The 23,341-nt window shown below is 41.1% G+C and overlaps 1 protein-coding gene and 1 long non-coding RNA gene across 5 annotated transcripts in view; one reads left to right on the top strand and one right to left on the bottom strand.

Moving 5' to 3' along the window:
- Window positions 1-21,677, bottom strand: part of LOC105683874 (netrin-A-like) — a 79,868-nt gene extending 58,191 nt beyond the window's left edge. For 2 of the 4 annotated variants that reach the window (XR_007279640.1, XM_048658977.1), the window contains exon 1: window positions 19,523-21,666. Coding sequence is in view for 3 of the 4 variants with exons in the window: in XM_048658977.1 (XP_048514934.1) it covers window positions 19,523-20,861 (1,339 nt within the window). In the remaining variant the exon portion in view is untranslated. Of the gene's footprint in view, window positions 1-19,522 lie in introns of all 4 variants that reach the window. The other 2 variants (XM_048658978.1, XM_012396861.3) reach the window with 2 other exon arrangements.
- On the top strand, window positions 4,452-10,500 carry LOC125501865. The gene is made up of 3 exons (XR_007279641.1): window positions 4,452-4,580; window positions 7,632-7,809; window positions 10,122-10,500. It is a non-coding gene; the product is annotated as an uncharacterized LOC125501865 (long non-coding RNA).
- Window positions 21,678-23,341: the final 1,664 nt, after the last annotated feature.

Raw genomic sequence — 23,341 nt, 5'->3', positions numbered from 1 at the left:
TTGTACGGGTATAGAGAGAACCGTGACAGGGGCAGCGGGGGAAAACAGCGTTGATCGCCGTGCGGTGCGGCGGCTCGTCTTGATTCTACTCGACTTTGGCGTGGGTGTTCGATAAATTGGTTAGGTGGGACGCGGAGGCATTGTCTCGGTTAGATTGAGCGCTTAATCAGGAGTCAACGATTGAACGGGTTTTTGTTAAGTCATCGGCATAATACCGGCTATTTTATGTTACCCGTATACACGACCGCGCACACTGTTACCTGCACACGTTTATTGTACAACGAACAATAAATAACGAGATACCGAAGGGAATGGGAGAAAGAGAGAAAAAGAGATGAAAAAAAAAAAAGAAAGGAAAAACGACGAGAGCAAAAATATAGAACCGTTATCGTTGTGTGAGAACGAATTAAAAGAATTAAGACTAATTAACGAGGTAGCGAAGAATAGATTTATCAAGACACTTGCGTCTTAAATTTGATACCAAAATAAAGGTTTATTCTTTCATGCTCTCTCTCTGCACCGAGGTGATTTGGTGGTGTATATATTTACTCGAATATCGACGTTATATGTACACGGATCTATGTACATACACTTTGTATAATTATTTACCATAGCGCAATGTATCTGGATGTAACGAATAAATTATTTACGGTGAAATGACGAGGAATTGTTGTCGTCTGGCCAGAGGTCCGGAAACGCGATAAAGTCTAGACGCGATTCAAGGGCAACGTCGGTACGGTCGGCGAAAAAAAAAAGAAGGAACGAAGTAAAAATGAAGAAGACGAAGAGAAAACTGCAGAAGAGCGTTCGGCGAACTTGAATCCTTCAGTCAGCGAAGGGAGGAAGTTATTCCGGACGTAACCTTGGAGAGCGAAGGGTAGAGGGCTTTAGATCGAACGAGTGAGGGGGCGAGGGGAGAGGAGAAAATCTTTTCATTTTTCATCCCTTATTTGCGTATCTTCTACCTACGAGATCTCCTATACATATATATATATATATGTATTGTACAAATGTAGATGAACTCGAGGGTATATGGTCGCGGTGGTGAGAGAGATATATATACATACACATCTGCAGTTGGAGAGGAGTCAATCCTCTCCTTTGTTATTTTTATCTCCGGTATTCCTTTTTTTTTTTTTCTTTATCTTTTTCCACCCCCGAGCCCGAACCCCTTTCAATTTCATTCTCTTAAAGGACGACGTGTACGTAATACACTTTTGTTCAATACGTTTTCCGACTACGCTGCATCGTCGCGGGTACGTAGCAAAACTTTGGGAAAGAAATCCTAAAATCCATTTAACGACCGGCGTACGTACGAGACTTCCACTTTATTCACGTATCCTCGAAAAAAGAGTAACGGGTGGAAGGAAAAATTCGGAGTCGGAATAAGAAGGTCGAAGATAGGGTGAAATGAGATGAAAGAAAAATTCAAAAACTTAGTTTTAGTATTTCAAGCTTATCCTTTTGGGGGTAAAAAAAAAGGAGCCAGACAATTTTCAACGAGAGTAACGTCAGATAAAAATTCTTTGATTTTCATTTCACAAACTACAATAATTGTGTAAAAAAATCAATCGGATTTTGTCAAGTTTTTGGTAAAATAAAAAATCATATATTTATTCGCGTTCCAAAAACGGCGAATAATTTTTTCTTGTCTCGTCTACCCCGTATATTTTTCTGTACAAGTGAACGCGTTTTTATAGCTTTATCGAGGTGGGGGGGGAGGGGTGGTTTCTTTTTCAATTCTATCAACATCCCCACATTTTTATTCATTCTCATCTCCAGATAAAAGTCACCCTCGACGTTTTTATGGATCATGGGCGTTCGTCTCGTATATTTTTTTTGTGCATAATTTTCTTCACCGCGTATACAAAAACTTCGGAAAAAAATATTATCATTCCATTCGCGCTACTCGTACAAATCCAATTCAACCGGTTAGGATCGAAAAAATTCGCACGAAAGAACGATCGCAATTCTCCCGAGGGGAAAAATTTGGTAGGAAAATTTCGTTTTACCTCGTATCTTTATTTTTCCGACCACCCCCAATAACTCGGAGGTCCGCGCCTCTAACCTTCAGCACGTGTGGTCCACGTGCTCGATCTTTTCGTCGCGTTAGGAAAAAAAAGAAAAAAAAATAAAGGAAAAAGAAAAGAAGAAAAAAAAAGCGAGAGAACTCAACAGCTACTCTTGAAATGAAGACACCGCGGTCTTACGTACACACCGACATCTCCGCCTCCGACTTGAATGAGTATTTTTCGAAGAAGAAGTGTAAAGGAAAAAGAAAAAGAAACCAGTGAAAAGTGAAAAGGAACAAAAAAATAAGGTGAAAATAAATAAACTAAGAAAATAAACCGAAATCCGTGACACTTGAGGGTATCGCTCAATCATTATTATTTTTCGTACGGTAGCAGCACTAATAGCGAGCATGCGGCACTAAAACGGTTTACTGATGTTTGTTTTATCATTTCAACACCTATATCAAGCCCGAAGTCATCCTTTCTGCTATTAATATAATTTTATTTTCATTTTTTTCCATTTTTTTTTCTCCTTCTCTTCTGCTATTCCAGTTTAGTTGAACCGAAATTTTTCCGTTCGTTACACCCGAATCCGTGCGAAAAATGAGAGAAACATAGATTCGTATCGAAAAACAAAGAGGAGATTGCGATTTGGTTGTAAAATAAAACTGAGAAAAAGAAGTTTTCACGAGGACAAATTATTATGGGAATATCTTTTGTCGTATGTTACGTATAATTATATACTTGAGTTTATCTCACCCCCAATTTTTCCGTGCCTTTCCGACTCAGCGCAACGGAATATAGGATGCGCTGAACTTTTTTAAGGGCGTCTCAGATAAGATAAAACTTTTGCTCTCCCTTTCCCTCGCCTCCTCCTTTCTCTCTTTATTTTATTTTTATTTTACGTTCTCTACGTCCGCCCCGCATATTAGGGTCGTAAAGTACCGCAGATAAGCTTTTTCCTCACTTTATATACGAAAATACATATGCGTGAGTTATGTACGCGGTATATATATATATATATATATATATATATGTACGTGAACTTTGAGTCTGACGATCGCAGGTTTAAGTACCGCGAGAAGGTAATTTTTCAAAGTCTCAACTAGACGGAAGAGCGCAGTTTCTTTTCTGTTTTTTTCTCTCTCTCTCTCTCTCTTTATTTCAAGTCTCACACCGATCGCGCGTACCGGCACGTCCGAACGTCCTATGTAATAAATACGTACGCGTACACATATATGTAAAAAAAGTCATTACGTACATATCATCAATTATCGATGAGTAGATAATTGTTATTTACTGAAATAAAAGCGCGCTTGATTTTTATCGGAAATACCACCACGCTCTTCATGTGACGCGATAAGGTTTCACCCTCTCGAAGACGGATAAAAATCAACCGTTCGAAAAAAAAAAACCATAAAAATAGGAAAAGGGACACGAGGTGTAACGACAGCGAAATGGAATTTTGGAATAAATGAAACGAGGAATCGTAAAAAAAAACAAATTTTCCTAAATTTCAACGAGTTTCGGGGTGTTTAACTTCTTTCGAGCACCTAGTGTTTGATGTACTTGATGATTCATTTTTAGCAGTGACGAAAATCGAGGTCACGAGATGAAAAATCAATTTTTCTCTGATCACTGAAAAGAACTTTTGTTTCAAAAAAATGATAGACGTCGTATAATGTGCGGAAAAGCACGATAATGGTACATCCAGGGGAGCGAATGAGAATCTGTGGTGGATATATGAGATAAGAACAAGTGAAGCAGATCGAATCGAAAGGAAAAATAGAATAAGAAGATGGCGAATAAAAAAAAAGTAAAAAAAAAAAAAAAAACGGGGTAAAGAAAGCAGAGCAAAGGTTCGTCGTCGTCGTCGGATGATACGGAAGGTTGGGGAATATGTCGCGGGTATAAGAAAACTCCATTTTCAAGAATTAGATTTCCACTAGAATGGTCCTCAAACTCTGTGAGGAATTTTATAAAAGCTGGAAAGGATGGAAAAAAAGGAATAAACAGAAATAGGAATGGGAAAAAATAGAGAGAAACATCGAAAACTCGGACCTCACGTGCCTCGAAACTCGGACCTTACTTACCGGCGTTATGTGTGATAAAAACGCGTAGGCGAGTTACAAATTCGTTGACATTCTTCTCGTACGAACGAGAAATACACGAGTACGAGTACAGAAAAAAAGTTGGACACCTTGCGGACAAGAGAAACGAGAAAAAAGAATCCGGAAAACAAAAAAAAAAACATTCCCAACGAACGGAAGTTGAGAAAAAAATAAATCGACCGGTTAACGAAACGGTTGAATTTGCGTTCCGATCGGATCGTGCGATTTTTTTCTATTTTTCTCTCTCCCATCACGAAAAAATGAAATCGACTGAGAATTATCGGCGTATCGTTGCGATCTGGCTTTTCACGTGGCACAAGAGGGGAGCTATCGTTACACGGGTAAGAGAGAAGCGCAGGTATACCGCCGATGTGATCCGTACGTACGAACTGGCTTCGTCGTCTCAGCTGGTTGCACGAGCATCTGGATATGGTCAGTTTTGTACAAGATCTAAAAGGTATGCCTTCTTCTTATTTTTATTCTTCTTTCGCCTCCTCTTCTTCCATACCGATACGATATAGAACCATGTAAGGGAACCCATGCAATCCTCGTAACCGCCGTACAGCAGCGCGCGCTCCTTCGAACCCGGGCTGTATGGGCAATCCGGCAATTCTCAAACTGGTTTCAAATCTCTCACTGTAAGAAGTCCGAGAGCCCCTACTACGCGCCCCACTACTACTACTACTACTACACCGATATTTTCAAACACCCGATATTCCCGTCTATCGAGTGAAAATTTTTCGACATAATTTTTTCGCCCCTTAATATCCAGATCCCTCTTTTCTTTTAAAAAAAAAAAAAACCGGGGCTTAGATTACCTCAGAAGAAAGAAATCTGAGGCTAAAATTTTGCAAAATGTTCGTTTTCGTTGCCATAGTTTTTAACGCGTGTGTCTCCAGTTTTTTTATATTTTTTTGCTATCCCTACCGTGCAACGCGTCACGAGAGGGACGATAAAATATTTATATAATACGCGGGCATGCGACGGGGGTGGGGCGAGGATAATCGCGAGAATTAGATATACATTAGGAATTACGTGGTAGGCGCGCAGCGCGTTACACACACACGATCTCGCATACGTCATAACGGGGGGATAGCGATATAATGTTTCCACTTATAATTAAAGCGTGTATCGAATCACGAGAGACTCGCGCGCACGTATACGTATAATAACGTGTGACGTACACATCTCCGCTGCGATATATATATAAAACACACCGTGGTGCTTTTAATTGCTCAATAATTTGCAATTAAGATAACTATAATACCTGCGACTGAAAACCGCTGTATTATATCGCTCTATAACTAATAACATACACCTATTTATAGTGTACGAATAGCCGCGTACATATCTACATTTGTATGCACGTATGTATATATATATATACATACAACATTGATATAAATCTCCAAGTTCGCATTCGTGAGGCACGCGCGCGTAGGCGCTGTTCGTTGCTGCAGAAATGGCTTTCCTACTTTTTTTTTATTTTTTCATTTCTTTTTGATTCCGTTTTACAATTTTCATTTTGCTTTTTTTTTCCCCTCTTTTTCGCAAAAAAAAAAAAAAAGAAGGACTCGCACACTCGCGTCGTCACGACGCTACCTATTGCGGAAGAGGAAAAAATTACGATTAAAAATTGACGAAAAAAGTCGAAACTTTCGCGTGAGAATTTTCGCACGCGTTCTTCGCGAGGTGTACAAGGATATCCGGTATCGGAATATATTCGGAGTGCGGAAAAATTTGTTTTAACCGGTCTGTTTTTTTTTTTTTTTTTTTTTTATTTTTCGACAGAAGAAGAAAGCGAAGGAGAATAAAAAAAAAAAAAATAAAAAGTCGAAGTATGACCACCTTTTTTGAAGATAAATTTCAAAAGCGAAACCGTCCAATTAGCGGGAGTGAAAAACCAAAGAAAAAAAGAAAGAAAGGAAGAAGAAAGAAAATCCGGTAGGAAGATTTAAAGAAAATAAAAAAAAGAAATCTCAAAACTGGTCGATCTTCGCGGAGGTGTAGGTACAGGTTACACACATGGGCCAAAATGAATGGAAGTTATCGCGCGTTCTCGAAGGTGCAACAATCTCGGTACACCTATCGCCTTGGGGTTGAGAAGGATCCCCGCGTCTGTTGGTTACATAGGTGTACATATATACACACATACATTTGCGCACATATTATGTGCATATATTTGCAGAAAGACAACGGCGACGACGACGACGAGGACATCGTGGCGAAAGAGGTTTCGAGATTTCAGATAACGTAAGAAGGTCAGCAGCACCCGCGAGCGAGAGAAGGAGACGAAGAAGAAGGTGAAAAAATAGTGAAAAAAAAAAAGGAAAAGTAACGAAAAAGGAGAAAAAAAAAAGGAAATGGAAATGGAAAACTATTTTCCCCTTTTTTTTTTTTTTTTGTTTACGGTGTACCCCACAGGATTTCGCGAAAATATATCCGAGCTACGTATACGTATTTACTGGTGATCTATGTGCGTACGAATATGTGTACGTATCCGCTGTGTCATATGAGGTTATATAAAACTATATATATATATATAATACGCGATGGAGTGGTGGGTCCAATTTGTCGAGAAGCACTTCGTCTGACTTATGGTATGTGTAGAGTATATAATACATGGGATACTGCATACCCATAAACGCGTTTATATATGTATATATCTATACCACTATTACATACATCATATACCGGAGAGCGGGGATCGACTTTTCAGAAACGGGATAAAAAGCTTTCGTGCGTGCGATAGGAAATTGATGGGAATATTTTTCCCGTCACAAAAGCTTAAATATATAGTATATAAAGTATACGTGTGTATCTATACGGGTAAGCCAAACACGTATGACCCGTACCACGAGCTACCGGTGCAACGCGCCGTGAGAAAAAAATAAGAAAAACCAAAGGAAGAAATTTCAATTATGGCAAATTTTTTTTTCCGACCGATCGCACGTAGTGTATGAAAATGATCAGGTATCCTTACGGATAATAATTGATGGAGGAGGATAGGTGAGGGGAGGGGGGGGGAGGGCTACACGCGTGAAAAAGTCAAGCAAAACTCGGGGCGCATAGCTGCCGGTACACGCTATTGCGGGTTGTATATTAATAGACTTTCGGTTAGTTGGCTCTTTCTTGTACGGTGATCAGAATAGATCACGAGATCTTAGAATCGCGTCTGTTTCGCGGGGCGTCTGATGCCGGCAGCGTGAGCAGCTGATCATCTTACTGACTCTCGACCGTTGCAACGACGCGCTTTTGCTTCGTACAGACGCGAATAACGGCCGAGAGACGTACGTACATAAGGCGACGTACGTACATGGACGCGGTGCACACGTTGGTAGAAAACGCTGCAGGTTAACCGCGTTAATCGCCCGGACGCCGCGCTGGCTGCCCGGAGAAACCGACCACAATTAGATGCGAGGAACTTTTCCTTTTTTCCCCTCGTTCCCTTTTCTTTTTGTTTTTTTTCTTTTTGTTTTATTTTTATTTTTCGTTTTTCTTGTTCTAGAGAACTTCCACGTCCGCGTCTCGAAACCGCTGCTCGGGGATTAGAATTTCAAAGATTTCGGAGAAACGGAAGAACCGACGCCGACTTTTGGACGGTTATTATATGTGGAATCTATTGACCTACGATATCCAATCGAGAGCCATCGATCAGTCATCTTCCAATTTCAAACGAGAAGATCGTAAGAATTTTTATAACGCGTTCAGAAATTTATTTCCTCACGCCCTGAGGCCACGCAGCAAAGATTTTTTTTTTGCTTTTTTCTTCCATCGTTTTTGTTGCAATTTTTCCAGCAAATGTTCGCCTGATTTTCACACTCCGTTTTCGAATTTATCCGGAATTTAACCGAAGTCCTTCCGAAAGACGTTGAACAGCGTGTACCCGCCACTTCGAAACAAAAAGAAACCAAAAAAACTGAACGGAAAAAACTTCGGTTCGAGGATATTTTCACATTGTTATTTATAAAGCCAGACGAGTTCGTGGATTTTCGTACGGTTCTGTTGTTGTTGGCTGATCTCGTCGCGGGTTCCCAAGCGAGATGAGAGCCCGCCATTGCAACGGACCGTAGGTGCGCACATGTGTGCGGTATAAACCTATATGGATAGATATACAATTTTGGAGCCGATTCCGAAGTGGACGATCTCAAGTACGACACACATGCACGTGTGTGTATTTTTTTTTCTTCTACGTGCGGTCGGGAAGACGTTACCGCGAGGTCGACGATGATGGATGTAACGCCGAGAGGGGATATTCCGCGGGGCAGAGACGGACGGCCCCCGCGGCCAGCTTTTCGAACGCGTTAAGAATTTAATGGACGTCCCCATTTGACGGCTGCCAATCCCGCGCGATCCAATCCGATCGGAACGATCCAATATCCAATTCAATTCGATCCGATCGGTTGTTTTTCTTTTTTTTTTTTTTATCAGCCGGAGTCACTCGCCACCGCCAAATTCTCCGATCGCTCACACGTTTCGCGAGGATTAAATAAAATTCATTTACGGTACAATTTTTCCGTTGGAAAAAAAATTAAATTAGATTCACTTATGCGGTATTGTGATTCCGCGGAAAAACAATTTTCGGCCGGGGGTTCGAATGAATGTGGAAAATGAAATATCATCGCGTTATCATTTACCGAATTCCATCTGATCCGAGCGGGACAAAATTCCACCGAGCTGTACACGGCGGTGATGGCGATGGCTTTCGAAATATCTCCGTGCGATGGAAAAGGAGAAACAGAGAGGAAAAATAAGAAAAAGAGAAGAAAATGAATAAAAAAAAGAAAAACAAGTGTTGGTTCAGCTGCAACATTCTTCGGACGGGCATCCTGCAGCGGTGAATTATTATAATTCTTTTACATCAGTTTTCTTTTTTTTCATTCTTCCGGTTTTTTGTTAACACAAATTTCAAGATTCTTAGCACAGTGTACAGCAAATGTTGAACGCGAAATCTCGTGTAATAATTTGAAGGAAATTAATTGCGGCTGATTTCTTTTTCTTTTTTTTTTCATTTTGTGTGCTAATTTTTGAACGATTTTTGGAAAAGGAAGAACACGCGAACGGTATGCGGACGGTGTTGATGTGCGATGTATATATAGATCGCCGGGTATATACGTATGCACATAGATATATATATTTGCGAACTGCAGCTGTAGGAATTTAATAGCTCGAACCTCGTTTGTTGCGAAGAAACTTAATTGCATTTCTACCCCGGCAGTTGAGAGCCCCATAATTTGTTGTTAGTTGTTTCTATGTGCCTACGTAGACCTATACGGGTGTAATATAATCTAGACCACCAACTTCAACCCCGTAAATATATATATATAAAGCGAGAACCGCCGGTGCAACACGTACGTAACGTATTGCCTAATTTATGGAAGCGCGTTTGCAGTACGCCGTCGATTACAATCTATGGGCGTTACAAATTATCGGAGATATCGTTACTTTTTGGAAAAAAATTTGCAGAAGAAAATTTGACTCGAAATGGGGCGAGTGTCTTTTTGATTTTTTTTAATTTTTTCTTTTTCATTTCGCTCGACGTGGACGAACTTTGATTTTATTTCGTCCCTAATTTCCCCATGGAAATGGGAAAGTTTTGAAATTCTTGGTTACGTTTAGCGCGGGTTTACGAGAACTCGTATTCTTATATTCCGGCGGCAAAAAAAACAAGGTATACCTCATAGCGCAAACTTTTAGATTATTATCAAGAAATTTTAAAGTTTCTCAACCATACGTTGCTGCTGCAAGCAGAGGTCGTTACTTTTCGCTTTTTTTTCATCCCTCCGCACCCCGAACATTTTTTTTTTTTACGTTTGTTATTCGCGATTCTAACTTCACGCAACTTTACGCGACGCGACGACGAATACAACGACCTGATTTTTCCGAGACTCAAAATCGAAGCAAAAGCAAAAAAACTCGTCGCCGTAAATTCCGTGAGACAAAATTTTTCACTCTTAATATTGTAATTAATCGAATTCTTTTTTCTTTTTATTTTCAGATCGACGCGTCGGAATTCCTCATACCGTAACGCGACGCGACGCGGCGAGATTTCTCGAATTATTATCATTTCATTACCGCGCTTATGCCCGACGTAGACCGCGTGGCAGCGGATCCCGCAGCTGGCATACTAATAACGTGCATACATATAAAATACATGTACAAACAATAAGCGATGTTCGAGTAAATATATATATATACGTGGCTTACAGTTATATGTATTTGAAAATAAGGAAATAAAGAAAAAAAAAAAAAAAAGAAAGAAAGAATTTATACTCGAATGCGCGCCTCCGTCTTTCTCTTAAGATTCGATACGTAGTCTGCACCGCGGCGTCGTGCGGGGATTTATTTATAAGTTTTCGGTTTAAAAGATAGGAAGAAGATCCGCGTGCAAGCGAAAGAGAAATTACAGAGGGAAGGGTAAAGAGTTGCCGCAAATATTAGAGAAAACTACTTTTATCCTTCATTCCTTTTTTTTATCACGAATAAAATTTACCCGCAAATATTTTCAAAGACACGTTTTCCAGATTGTATTTTCTCTCGTATAGCGATTTTACAGATTCACTGTACCCAAAAATTAGTAACGTCGTCTGAAGTTAAAACAGAAAAAAAAAAAGGAAGAATTTCCAAAACCCGTTTCTTCCGAATTAAACACGGGTGATCAATCGAGCGCATTAACGAGAAAAATTTCGAAAAAAGAAAAAGAGAGAGAAAAAAGAAAAAATGTTAAGAGAATTTTGAGAAATGATTTCCACGTCGCGTCTGAGTACACACGTGTACGGTAGAAACTCGTGCACCTATACGGAGTTAGTTGTTCGTCGGAAGATAAATTTTCTCGACGTTGGCGTTGCGTATTAGTGGCGAGGTGCTCGTGTCTTTGGAAAGAGAGAATGCCCTTTATAATAGCTCATATTCATGAGGTGATATTTAAAAGTGTTGCATCTTTACACCACAGTTTGTCTGACTAATGACCTCGAAGACGTATAGTGTATGAATCTTTTCGGCTGATTATTGAGCAATTAACGTCAGTATAAATGAACTCGCCGCATTAGTACAGATATTACTGTATATATATATATACTGTATATATATATGTAATAAATAGCTCTGCAGTTAACCCTTTTAACGCGCGCTCGGTGTACCAAATATGGCGGTACACCTTCGATGAAATATCGTTTTTTCGTTTTATCAATTTTATACCAAAATTTTTCGGAGAAAAAAAACCAAAAGAAAAGCTCAAAAATTCCGTTAACGTGTGAAACACAATTTGAAAAGCAAAAGATACGATAACAAAAATTGAGATGCTCTTGTATAGGTATGTGAATATAATACAAAAAAAAAAAAAAATCCTTTTCGGTGGGTTTTTTTCTTTCGGGTTTCAGGTTGTACGTACGGTACATATAATTATGTAGCTTGGTTTTTAAACGGTTGTGCTTTTGTGCGATATCCTCGTGTAGCGTTTAAATTGAGACACTCCCTTCAAATGTTATATACCTACGCGGAGTTAAAAGGTTTAGCGTTCCGATGTTACGTCCTGCGCTAATAAGCTCCGCAACACGTTATAGAACGATGAAAATAAAAAAACAAAACAAAAAAAAAAACGGAAGAAAAGAAAAGAAATCGAATGAAAAAAAGAGAGAAAAAGAAGAATGAGAAAGAAAAAGGTGCAGGGCAAGTTGTTTTCGGTCGTTCGGCACGCGGCGCGAAAAAAAAATCAAATGAAAGAACAACAAAAAAAAAACAAAAAAGGAGAAATTGAAAGGAAAAAAAGTACGTATGGGATATCATTACGTACACCGCACACATGAGAATACCTTACAAGCTTAGGAGGCGTTGGTAATTAAAACCGAGTATATACACATGCGAAGGGAAAGAGACAATTAGCCATAAAAGTTTTTCTTCTTCGTCTTTTTCTTTCCTTCTCTTTTGTCTCACCGTTTCATCACATTCTACGTGTCGTACACGTAGAATATATGAAACTGATTATGAATGTTAAATGAGAAATCTAATTTCATGTATTCCAAAATCGTAAATTCTTTCACACCGCTATTTTATGGGATACGAAATTATATCGAAGAGAAAAAGTACCGTGCCATTTTTCGGTCGGATATCTACGCCATTGCGGGGGAATTCTGCGGCACGCGGAGCTTTACTGCAGTTTTCGTCGAATTTATACGCGTATCTGAATCTCTGAATGAACCGCGAAAGGTAGAGACTGTATAATATATGCCTTCGGTTATACTTGTATATCGGAGCGTATACACACGCACGCGTGCACACGTATGCCTAACCCTTTCTACCTCCAACGGCTGCACGAGCAGCACCTTATAATTCTTCTTCGCGTCGCGCAGGTTAACCGCGATATATGTACACGTGTATACGCATGTGTACCGTAAGCGCCTTTAAAAAAAGGTAAGAGAAAGAAAGAGGGGGGGGGGGGGGGGGAGGGGGGACAAAAAAGAAGAAAAAGGGAAAAGGGTTGAAAAAAAAAATCTTTTTTTTTCTTCCATAAAAAAAGAATGAACGAGAAGAAAAAAAAAAAACTGTAAAAAGAGGTTGAAAAAAGAAAAAGAGACGACTGCGAAAGGTACTGTACGGGGTACATGTATACTGTAAGAATGAAGAGAGAAAAAAAAGCTGTTCTTATGCCGGAGCGCAGATGAGCAGTCCGCAGCATCGCATTATACGTATTATGTATAACGCTGCCGCAGTGACCGCAAAATCATGTGATGATAATGGCTTATTATATGTGCAGTGAACTTCATAAAGCTACGACACATATACTGTGCATTTGAACCTAGAGATTTTGCGGACACGCGACAGGAAGCGAAAAAAGAAATCGCCATCGAGTGGGTAAAGTGCGAAAAATTGGCGATAACTCGATCAATTTTATAGATAGGTCAATTTGGGTTCCGGATTCGGATTCCTGAGATCAAATTACGTGAGAATAACATATGAAATCCAATTAAAAATAATGTTGATTTTTTACCTAAAAATTAAAAAAAAAAAACTTCGAGGGTTCAAACCCCTTGGATGATTTTCAAATTTTGAGAAATTTTTTTTATTCTTTAAAATTGATTGAATGACACTTTTCTAATGTATTTTGACCTCAGGAACACGAATACGTTGGCCAAATTGAGCCACGATTTTTTCCCTCCGAGATATCGCAATTTTTCTGCTCAAAAAAGTGAAAAATTGGCGATAACTCGATCATTTCATGGTTAATCTCGTGTGCGATTATATACATTGGTATAATATCCGTATTGCGTGAAAACTGAGTATGGAAATCGGGGGAATTTAATTATTTTTCCAACAGCGTTTCCCTTATAAACATTTGCCGAGTTATACAGCTTTGTAATACACCTATTCGACGGAGCTTTTATCGCCAAGCTCAGGTTTGCCGGTTATGTTAATTCGCGAAAGTGGCCATACGAACTTTATATTCGCACGTAGGCTACGCGCGTACATGTACCCCACCGTGCAATGTACATAACGTTATATTATACACATCGGTACACCATTAAAGAAATTCACTCGAGGATGTGTACTTTGTACACGTTCACGTGAAATTCCTGCACACGCGTACCACGTCGAGTGTCCTACTTGCAATTTTTCTCGCTCGAAACTAGGCAAAAGTTTCATTTACTGTAACTTTAAACAAGATTAACTGCCTAATATATTATACCCCGAATAAGAACCTCATAATTTATAGCACTTCGGAATTTACAACTTTGGTGTAAATCGAAGATGATCGATTATTTTTTTCGAGATTCAAAATGAAATTCAAATTTTGAAAAACGAAAAGTAGACGAAACTTTTCAATTTCTATCTATTAAAAATTCGATCTGACTCAATTTTTTTTCGAGATATTTCCTCGTGCTCGATTACGCGCAGGTACCTCCGTACGTGCATGCGATCTTATGTATTACATTAGATTTTATGTATTCCATAGGTCATCAATTACGCTTCAAGCATATATATATGTATATATATATATATATAATATATAATTATAATATATAATACGCGTTTATTTCTGACATTTACAACCACCGTTTAGCGGGTAAACGTCGACAATAATTATCCCACACTGTGAACGTTGCAGTCGATCATCATTGAAGAATGACGAGAGAAACATAACGCCGCGGTCGCGAGCGGTACGCGCTGTGTCTTTAATTAAACCGGGCGAGAGTTCAGGCTTCTTTTCTCCACTCTTTTTTTTTTTTTTTTTTTCGTTCTCATTTATTCAATGTACGTATAATAATGCGACGCGAGGTGTGCATTTTGAAAAAAATAATACAAGCTACACAACGGCTGTATAATTTAAATTCCATGTACCGAACACGTAACTTTATATTACATACCCGCTTCCGCGATGTACCATAAATATCATCTAATGGCGCGAAGTTGAAACCGCAAAGTGAGACGGCTTCGAATTCTTTCACGCTTTTTTTTTCTAGCGGCTTTAGAAAATTTGGAAGAAACTTACAAGAAATTAATCTACGGAAATACGACTCGAGATTTTTGGAGGATGTTTTTTTTTCTCTTTCCGAAAAAAGTTTCGGGGGTTTTTTTTTAACCGGGGTTTCGAAATGTACGAGACATATTAATTTTGTAATTTCCAAGGAGGAATGTGGCTCGAATGGGTGTACAGGTATACCGGGAAAAGAGCAACGATGAGAATTAAGGTTGGGATCGATTTTCGTAATTATATTAAAAATTCCTCAGCGATACCTAAGGTTGAAAATTATTTTTGATAAAATTCAATTGATCTGTATACATGTAAAATAAGAAGAAGAAGAATGTTATAATGATCATGTTATCGCCGTTTCACTCAAATATTTTTTTTCCCTCATTTTCCAAAAACTGTCTATGCAGCAATGACGAATGTATGTACACGGAAGTACACGTACAATAGAAAAACCGATAAGAACTGCAACGCATTTCCGGCTCACTGATAAAATAATGACTTATGTCATCACCGGAACAAATATTATCCGCTAAAAATTATACTCGTAAACCAAATAATTGATTAATTACTATAATAAACTCATGGCATGTAGGTACATAATCTCAATTCCGATACTTAATTGTCAACAGCTGATAATTAACTCTTTTTTCTTCTTTGTGGATAATTTTTATACGACATCTTTTCGTCTGAACAAGTAAAAAATAAAAAAAAATCAAAAAAAAAAAAAAACGAACAAAAAAAGAAAGGAAGAAGGAAAACAAATTCTCGCGAGACCGTAGCGAGAAGATCGTATTGAATAAAAACATAATAAGCGAGGAATGGTGTGCGATTAAATAACGCCGTTTAACAATTAATCGTAGGGCCATATGCGGCTTAATTTGAACTCGGCGCTCGGGCACGCGGCTCTAAAAGCGATAAGCATGCGAGATACCGGCAGGTATACGCGTTACAACGTCTCCGCGTATCGTTTCGGAGTTAGAAAAGAAAAAAAAACTAAAAAAAATCAAGTAAAAAAACGAAATGTAAAAGGAGGGAGAAAAAAATTCAAAGAGAAAAACCAGAAAAAAAAAAAGAAGGAACCACGTCAACGCACCGCGAGAACTTCTGAAGTATACGATTATAGGTGAGGAGCTGCTAGCTCATTATTTCCACGCCCTAAGCGCTGCAACTTGATCCTGAAAAATGCGGCTCATCACCGTCATCGGTTCTATACGTTTCTCGCGAAGATGCCGAGAAGATGCGCGTTTGAAATTTTTTTTCCTTTTTTTTTACCCCATTTTTCAATTTTCCTCTCTTTACCGTCATCCGACATTTCGACGCATACCGTACTTCGATTCGATTAGCCGCACCTGCGATAAAAAGTATCAACGCTACGAAAAAGGGAATAAAAAAAAAAAAAAACGGACAAGTGCGACGAAATACGTACGAGGAGAATAAAAATTCGAGCAAAAATCGAAACGAAGAGCAGAGCGTACAACGTTTAGTCGTCGTCGTCGTCGTCGCGACAAATGAGAAGAAAAATTGAATTTAAAATTCAAATTATTAAAAACTTTTCTTTCCTTTTTATTTTTTTTTTTTTCCTCCCATCTCGCGTACACGTTTTCAAATCCTACGTTTTTTTTGTATACTGTATATATATATATATATATTTTGCACGGACGTAACACGCCCGCGAAATTAAACTGTAATTTGATTCGCCGGTAACAGCGACACCCCCGCTCGCTGGATGGATTTCCACCCGTCCCGCAAATTGCTCTTTAACCGAAGAACTGCTAGATTCGTATCCGCGTCGCACTCGCATCGAAATTTTCCGCAGCGGAATTTAAACCGTCTCAAAAATTAGAAATAAATTCAATTCCAAAGAATTGGATCGACGATTTATTTTCCCTGAGAAAAAAAAAACAAAAATGATAATAAGAGCAAATTCCAAAATCTACGAATTTGCGAGATCGTAGAAGAGAGATGATGAAAATCTGGTGTAATTTTCCAGATTTCGACGTGTCAGCGAATCTACAGATCGTTACGAATAATCGACGCAAGTGTAGAGCGGATGGGGTCAGTCGGTATTCGCCGTACACTATCGATATCGAAATACATCGTTTGCGATCTGCACGTCGTGAGGCATCCGGAGGGAAAAGGGGGGTGGGGGAGCGGGGGGGATGAGGGGGAGGGCAGCAATAAAATGTTCAAAGAAATATATATATACATATATATATACGTGTACATCTGTTTGCTTCCAGCAAACATTTGCGGTACAAACACACATCAAACCCGTAGAGCCATATACCAGCTGTGTACGATAGGCAGGGTAAAAGTGCATTGGATGTAACCATACAACGGATACCGATATGATATATGTAAATTTGTTGGGTCGGTAAACATACAAAATACAAATATTTTACGTGTATATATACATATATACACGTGTACCGCATAAGTATGTAATTTGTGATCCCATGCATATAGTACACCTATCGACGAATCAAATGTATCCGTATAAATTACGATACAGCCATCACGAGCGCGTGTATCGTCGCTATGGGGGTGGAATTTTAAATCACGTGCGTTGCTCCTGCTGCACCGTGAAAAAAAAAAATCCCCACGCGCAATAAAACGAACGTAGAAACGTTGAAAGGGGGTTTAAGGAATCGGATTCGGAATTAGAATTTCGGCTCTCATTCGAATCCCGGGGTTCATCGGGGGGGAGGGAGGGCCATGTGACGTCGAACGAGGGCGGAAAACCGTCGACCGTCGAACGAACGTCGGAGAGTCAAAAGTGCCGCGAGCCAAGCAAGATTGTATCGTTTCTAATGCGCGCCCCCCGTGCGCCGCAACGCGTCCATCCAGATCACGTATACATCACACACATATGGATTTTGTTACGGGTTGCGTACAAAGAAAATCTGTGTAAAGATTCAATGAGCCATTTCAGAGCCCCCCCCCCCCTACATTTAATCGGTACCCTCCCCCTCCATTGTGTATACTCGGGACATCACTCCCGATTATAATTTCGAGATCTTTGTGTTACGGTACAACGATCGCCACCGCTATCGATTTCCTTACTTCCCTTTTTTTTTTTTTTTCTATTTTCCTTTCCGTTTTCTCCCCGTTTCACGGACGGAGAAAAGTAAGTGTGTACACATGCGTCGACGCTTCGCTTTGCACGGAGTTTTACACGATCGATCGATCGATCGAAAGATTTTTTCCTTCTTCTACTTATTTTTTTTTTTTTGGCTGCATTTTTCGTCCGAAAAAAAGTTTGACGAAAATTCAATCTCTCAATGAAAACGATTCTTCTCCGGTGGACGATCCGAATACCGAATTTGAAAATAAAAACTCGTGACAATCCCACCGCAATCTGCGCGGCGTGAGAACGAAGAGGACACACTGTTTTACAATGAATCGAGGGTCATGCGATACGAGGGCATGGGTCCGTCCATTGCTAGCACAAAAGAAGTCTCTGACGTTCGGTCGTATTAATTTAGTGAAAGGAAGAGCGCACCGTGCGTACGTGCGTTCGTTCTATTCCTCTTTTAACTTTCTTCGCTCGTGAAGATTTCCCGCGAGGGACGATCGCGACAGCGATATTCCTGCGGTTTTCGTTATCGGTATTCCGTTTCCGAGGACAGAAACGGGTACGACGAAATTTTTCTACGTACGGATGTAATAACGGGGGTAACGAGTGCGTCTGCCTTGTTCTTCGCAGTTTATAATAATATAGCTCGATTGTCACTCGAAGCTCGTTACAAGAATTTACGCCGCACGTCAACCGGCGAATAAAGAGAAACGGAAACTACGCAAGAGGGGGGTATGCGAAACGAATAAACATCGACGGGGGCGAAGAGAGCGAAAAGCGGAGAACGAGAAGCCGCTCGGTATCCGCCGACCACTCGAGACCGAATCGACGAAGGCGAGGGGAGGGTGTGGACCGAAAACTTCCGAGACAAAATTTTTCATCAAAGTAACGCAGGTACACGTAACGGAAGCTCGAAAGTTGACGTTTTCTCATCGCCAAAATAAGTGACAGAAAAAAAAAACACACAAGCGCGTTCCACGTTTTGTCAAATCATTCGTTCGATTGTAACGCGGTGTCTGTCTCTTTACTTTATAACCGATCGTCTCTCTTTTATCGTTCGGCGCAAAAAAAAAAAAACAAAAAAAAAACGAGGGAACGAAGAGGAGAAATAAATAAGTAGCGGAGGCCGAGCGTCGAATCGGATCGAATCCGCGCTAACGTTCGAGAGTCGCGAAGCGGCCACGGGGAGAGCCGAGAAAGATCGTTCGTCGTATCATCGGTTGAACGGCTACAAAAGTCGATCCCAAGGCCAGACGCTGGACCGAACCGAACTCGCTATGACAATGAGGAATAGCCGCCGCTGCCGCTGCCGCTGCCGCTGCTGCTGGACGGCAGCCAACCGTATAGCGGAAAAAGAAGGAACGGAGAACACAAAAAGACGCTGAAGAATATACAAAAAACTAAAAAATAAAATAAAAACAAAAAAAAAAATAAAAGAACACCAGAAAAGACCGAACGTGGGGCCAAATGCCCATGGGACTGCACACCGCGCGCGCTCTCCGCTCCTCGGAGTAGAAGAAGAAGAAGAAGAAGAAGAAGAAGAAGTGGTAGCCGGTCTGTTTAGTCAGGTTAAATATCGCCTTCGTCGTACTACAAAACTACACCTTGGAAGTGAGCAGCCGAAGAAATTCACGAGCACCTTATATCGGAAACCACCCTGTCCCGGTTCCCCTCCCCCCGTTCCACTCATTTCGGGATTCCGCAAACAAATTGGCCGTAAATTCTCGCGCTTACTTTTTTACCAATCCGAACGCGTATGATTCCGATCGTTTCCAATCGTTGGGTGAAAATAATTCGCTTGGTCGATCAGCGGGAATTTTACTCATTTCGTTTAAAAAAAAAAAAAAAAACTCACCCTTGCACTCGTTGGCGTCCTTTGCGGTGGCCCTGGCCCATGGTCTGTCGAAATGAAAGGGTCTGCATCTCTCGCAATCTCTTCCGGCGGTGTTGTGTCTGCATTCGCAGGACACCTCGCCGTCCTTGTCGGGTACGCATCGGGCCGCGTGTCCGTTACATTTGCATCTGCCGCCAACAGCGAAATCGGAAACGGCGTAATGATGCGCCAACGTGGTGGTCGTCGCGGTGGTTACCGTTGTCGTAACGAAACTCATCTCTTGAACGTCCGCGTCGAGGGCGTCGTTCGACTGCATATCTTGGGGTCCTATAACTTGTACGGACGGAAGAACCGTAGCGCCGATCTGCACGTCCTGTTCCAACTGAACGGAACCTTTGATCAGTTGATTTTTCGCCTGATTCTTCGACGACTTGGAGCGTTCCTGCACGTCCTTTCTGATCTCCTTGGCCGTCGCGTCCTCGTTGTTGTGCGCCTCCTCGGGATTCGGGAAATCGTCCTGACCGTGCGGCATGTGGAGCCGGTTGAACACCACTTTGATGTCGGTGGCGGTGACCCAGTCCTGGAGGACCGGCGAGTTGTCGAAATCGGGGGCCGACGGTCGTCCCTCGAGGGTGCTGAAGGCGATTCTTCCCACCGGCCCGAGACCGTCGCCTCCGGTGTACCGGTGGCTGTCGGTGCATCTCGCCTCCTGTTCGTTGGCCTTGGTGATCGTTGCCCTGTTCGGCCTGCCGTACACCCTGCGACACTGCGACGAGTAGAACTGAAACGGTTGCCAAGTCTTTCCGTAATCCATCGATTTGTAGATCGCTATTGAGTCGGGCTTGGCCGCCTTGGGGCAAAATTGCAGACTGACGTAGGTCAGCTCGTACTTCTTGCCCAGCGACAGGGTGAGCGTCACGTTGTCGGGTGGTGCCGAGAAACTCTGCGACGACACCAACGGCTCGCTACGCCAGCAGGTGATGTTGTTCGGATTGTTGAGATCCGTCAGATAGCTGGGAGGAAATCTTTTCCTCGGCGTCGAATCGTCGCATACGTGACACTGGCCGGTACCCACCGGTCCGTTAACTCCCGCCAATTCGTTTACGTCGCAGTATCTCGTCGGTCCTCCGCTTCCGCACGTGGACGAGGCTTCCACCGATGTGCCGAACGCCGCGTTAACGAAATCCGGTATGCAACGACGCGGACGATCTTCGTCGAAACAGGGATCGACAGGGCTCTGTTGCGCGGCGAACATTTTCATGTAACTTTCGCCACCCGCGATCGAAGGTGGAATCAATAATACCATCGACACTCCCGCCAGAAATGCGGGTAACGCGAGATTGAGACGATTTTTCGCCATTGTTAGGCAGGTCGCTGTCGTCCTCGTGTAAATCGGTAGGGATAGTCGGGCTCTTGCGATTGTTTTGATCAATTTTTTTTTTTGGCTCGTTTATCGGAAGCGAACTAGACGCGATTTTCGGAGCGCCGCATGGCAGCGATTTTTGATCGGTATTTTTCGTCGTGGCCGACTCCTCGTTCGCAAGGTTGAAAAATTTTTTCGGTTCTTGAATTTCTTTTCTCACTTTCGAATCGGATACTCGATTTTTCACATAGTATAAAATAATTGCGGCACTCGTTTTAACGTAATTTCATTCATTCGTTCGATTATTCAATGGTTTATTTTCTTGTAACGATGTAAATACGATCCACACTATTCACGGTTCACTTGTGTATAACCCATTCATGAATTACGGAGAATATTAGTTTCCAAACAGACCTCTTTCGAAATCGAATCGTTACAGTTGAGAAAAGTCGCACGATCGGTAAAGCGAATTAAATAAATAAGAAATAAAATTATTTCTCGAACTCAAACGACTCGGACGGGGTGAAAATCGTACAGGTTTTTTTTAATAAGAATCCTACGGTCTTTTTCGAAATTGTTAAAATTCGTTTTATCGAAATTTTTTCTCAATTCTGACCACACGGAAAATCGTAGTTTTTATTATCGATAATTTTTGGTAACGCAAATTTCATTGATAAATTTTTAATACCTTCTAATTTTCAGTTATTCAATATTTAAATCTCCTTTGAAGTTCGTATCAAAGATTAACCGTAGGAACGACCCGTCTTCTGAGGCGGCTGGCCGCTTACTGAGCGCTTTACTGTTCGCAGCTACCCGTCGACCGCAGACCGGGTAACGCCCCCGCTTTTCGCTAAGGGATGGAAGGGATGCTGTGAAATTTCGTAACGTGAGGAAAAGAAAAAAGGGATGACGATGACGACTACGATGATTTTCAGGGGAGGAAAATTTTCCTCGGTTTCAAATCTAGACCTCAAACGAGGAGATCGAATCACGTCTTCAAATTCATCGATTTCGATCGATTCGTGCCAGAGGATCGGAAAATAAAATTTTTAACGCATTTTCACCCTTCACCGCAAAAAGGGTGCGCGTATTTTTCGATCGAGGCGACTGAATTCCAACATAATAAAGAAAAAAGGAGAATCCTAATTTGAGAAAGGTCAAAACTGTCCACTCTAAAAAAGGTACAGTCGAATGGCGTCTCCGGTGGTATACGTGATCGCGACTGTTTTTCTTATAGAAATTTTTTTTCATTTTTTTTTCCCCAATCAAGGTCTCGCTTCAGATTTTTCTACGAAAGTTCGAGAAACGCCGCTATAAAATCCTGCTACACGTATAGAAAATAAACCCCTTTCGTTTTCCTCGGATGAATAGAAAAATTTAAAGGTAACGCAGAGAGGCCGGACCTGCAGTAGAGAGTGAGGAAAACGGGTCTGCTCTGCAGGTAGCAGACGGAGGAACGTGTTGAAAAAATTCATATATGTAACATACACGTGTATGCGTGAGGAACTTCAAGACCGTTTGTAAGGATTATATCCTTTAATAATATAAAATACAAGTTATACCCGTGAGTCCCCCGACCAACGGCGGCGGACGTGAACGAAAAAAAAAATAAAAAAAAAATAGGAGAACAAACGCTTATTTTCATACGTGACTATTTTCGAGCGGGGCCGAACGCCCCCCCCCCCCCCCGCTCGACTAAATATGAAAATCCTATGGCCGATCACAACCCCGTGGAACGTCGGACCGTACAATAATATCGCCTCCGAGCGTAATAACAACGAAAAAACTGCATTCGTATAACGGCCGAATTGAATCCTACAATTTTTATCTCCGTCGAAATGAAAAAAAAAAAAAAAACTGTACACGTACGACGTCGGGCAGGTGCGCAGGTAAAACTGCACAAAAACTGCACCCACGTTCTCATCTAGATTTCACATTTTTTTTTCTACCGACTCGCGAGGTATTATATAAATAATAATAATGATAATAATTTCAATCCCCGTAGACGTGTACAACGTATCTGTTTCGTACATTTGTACACCTATATGTACGGACGACGGCGTTTGGGGTGGGGATTTCAACGAGGTAATTATATCGTACACCCCCTCGACAACGGGGGTAGCGAAAAAAGGAAGGTATTTAACATCGGTTGTATCGCATGAATCCGATGTATTTTTAATCGTCCTTCCGTTTCAGTTGAGACGAACGAATGGATCAGGGGGTGAAAGAGAAGGAGGAGAGAAAGAAGAGAAAAATAAAAAAAAAAAATAAATAATGGTTTCCAACCGGTCAACGGTGGCGTTAAATCGTGGTCTAATTTACGCTAATTAAATGGACGTTCGGATAAGAAACTGCGAGTGCAGAGAGACACGTCGCGCCGCCGTAACGATAATATACACACACATATACGTCGATGATTCTCGCGCTCGTGCGTAGGTATACGTGAATATCGGTGTACAGGTATTAAAAACCGATGT

The sequence above is a fragment of the Athalia rosae genome, chromosome 7, assembly GCF_917208135.1.
Source record: "Athalia rosae chromosome 7, iyAthRosa1.1, whole genome shotgun sequence".
NCBI classification, from domain to species: domain Eukaryota; kingdom Metazoa; phylum Arthropoda; class Insecta; order Hymenoptera; family Athaliidae; genus Athalia; species Athalia rosae.
This window is presented reverse-complemented; position numbering and strand designations above follow the sequence as displayed.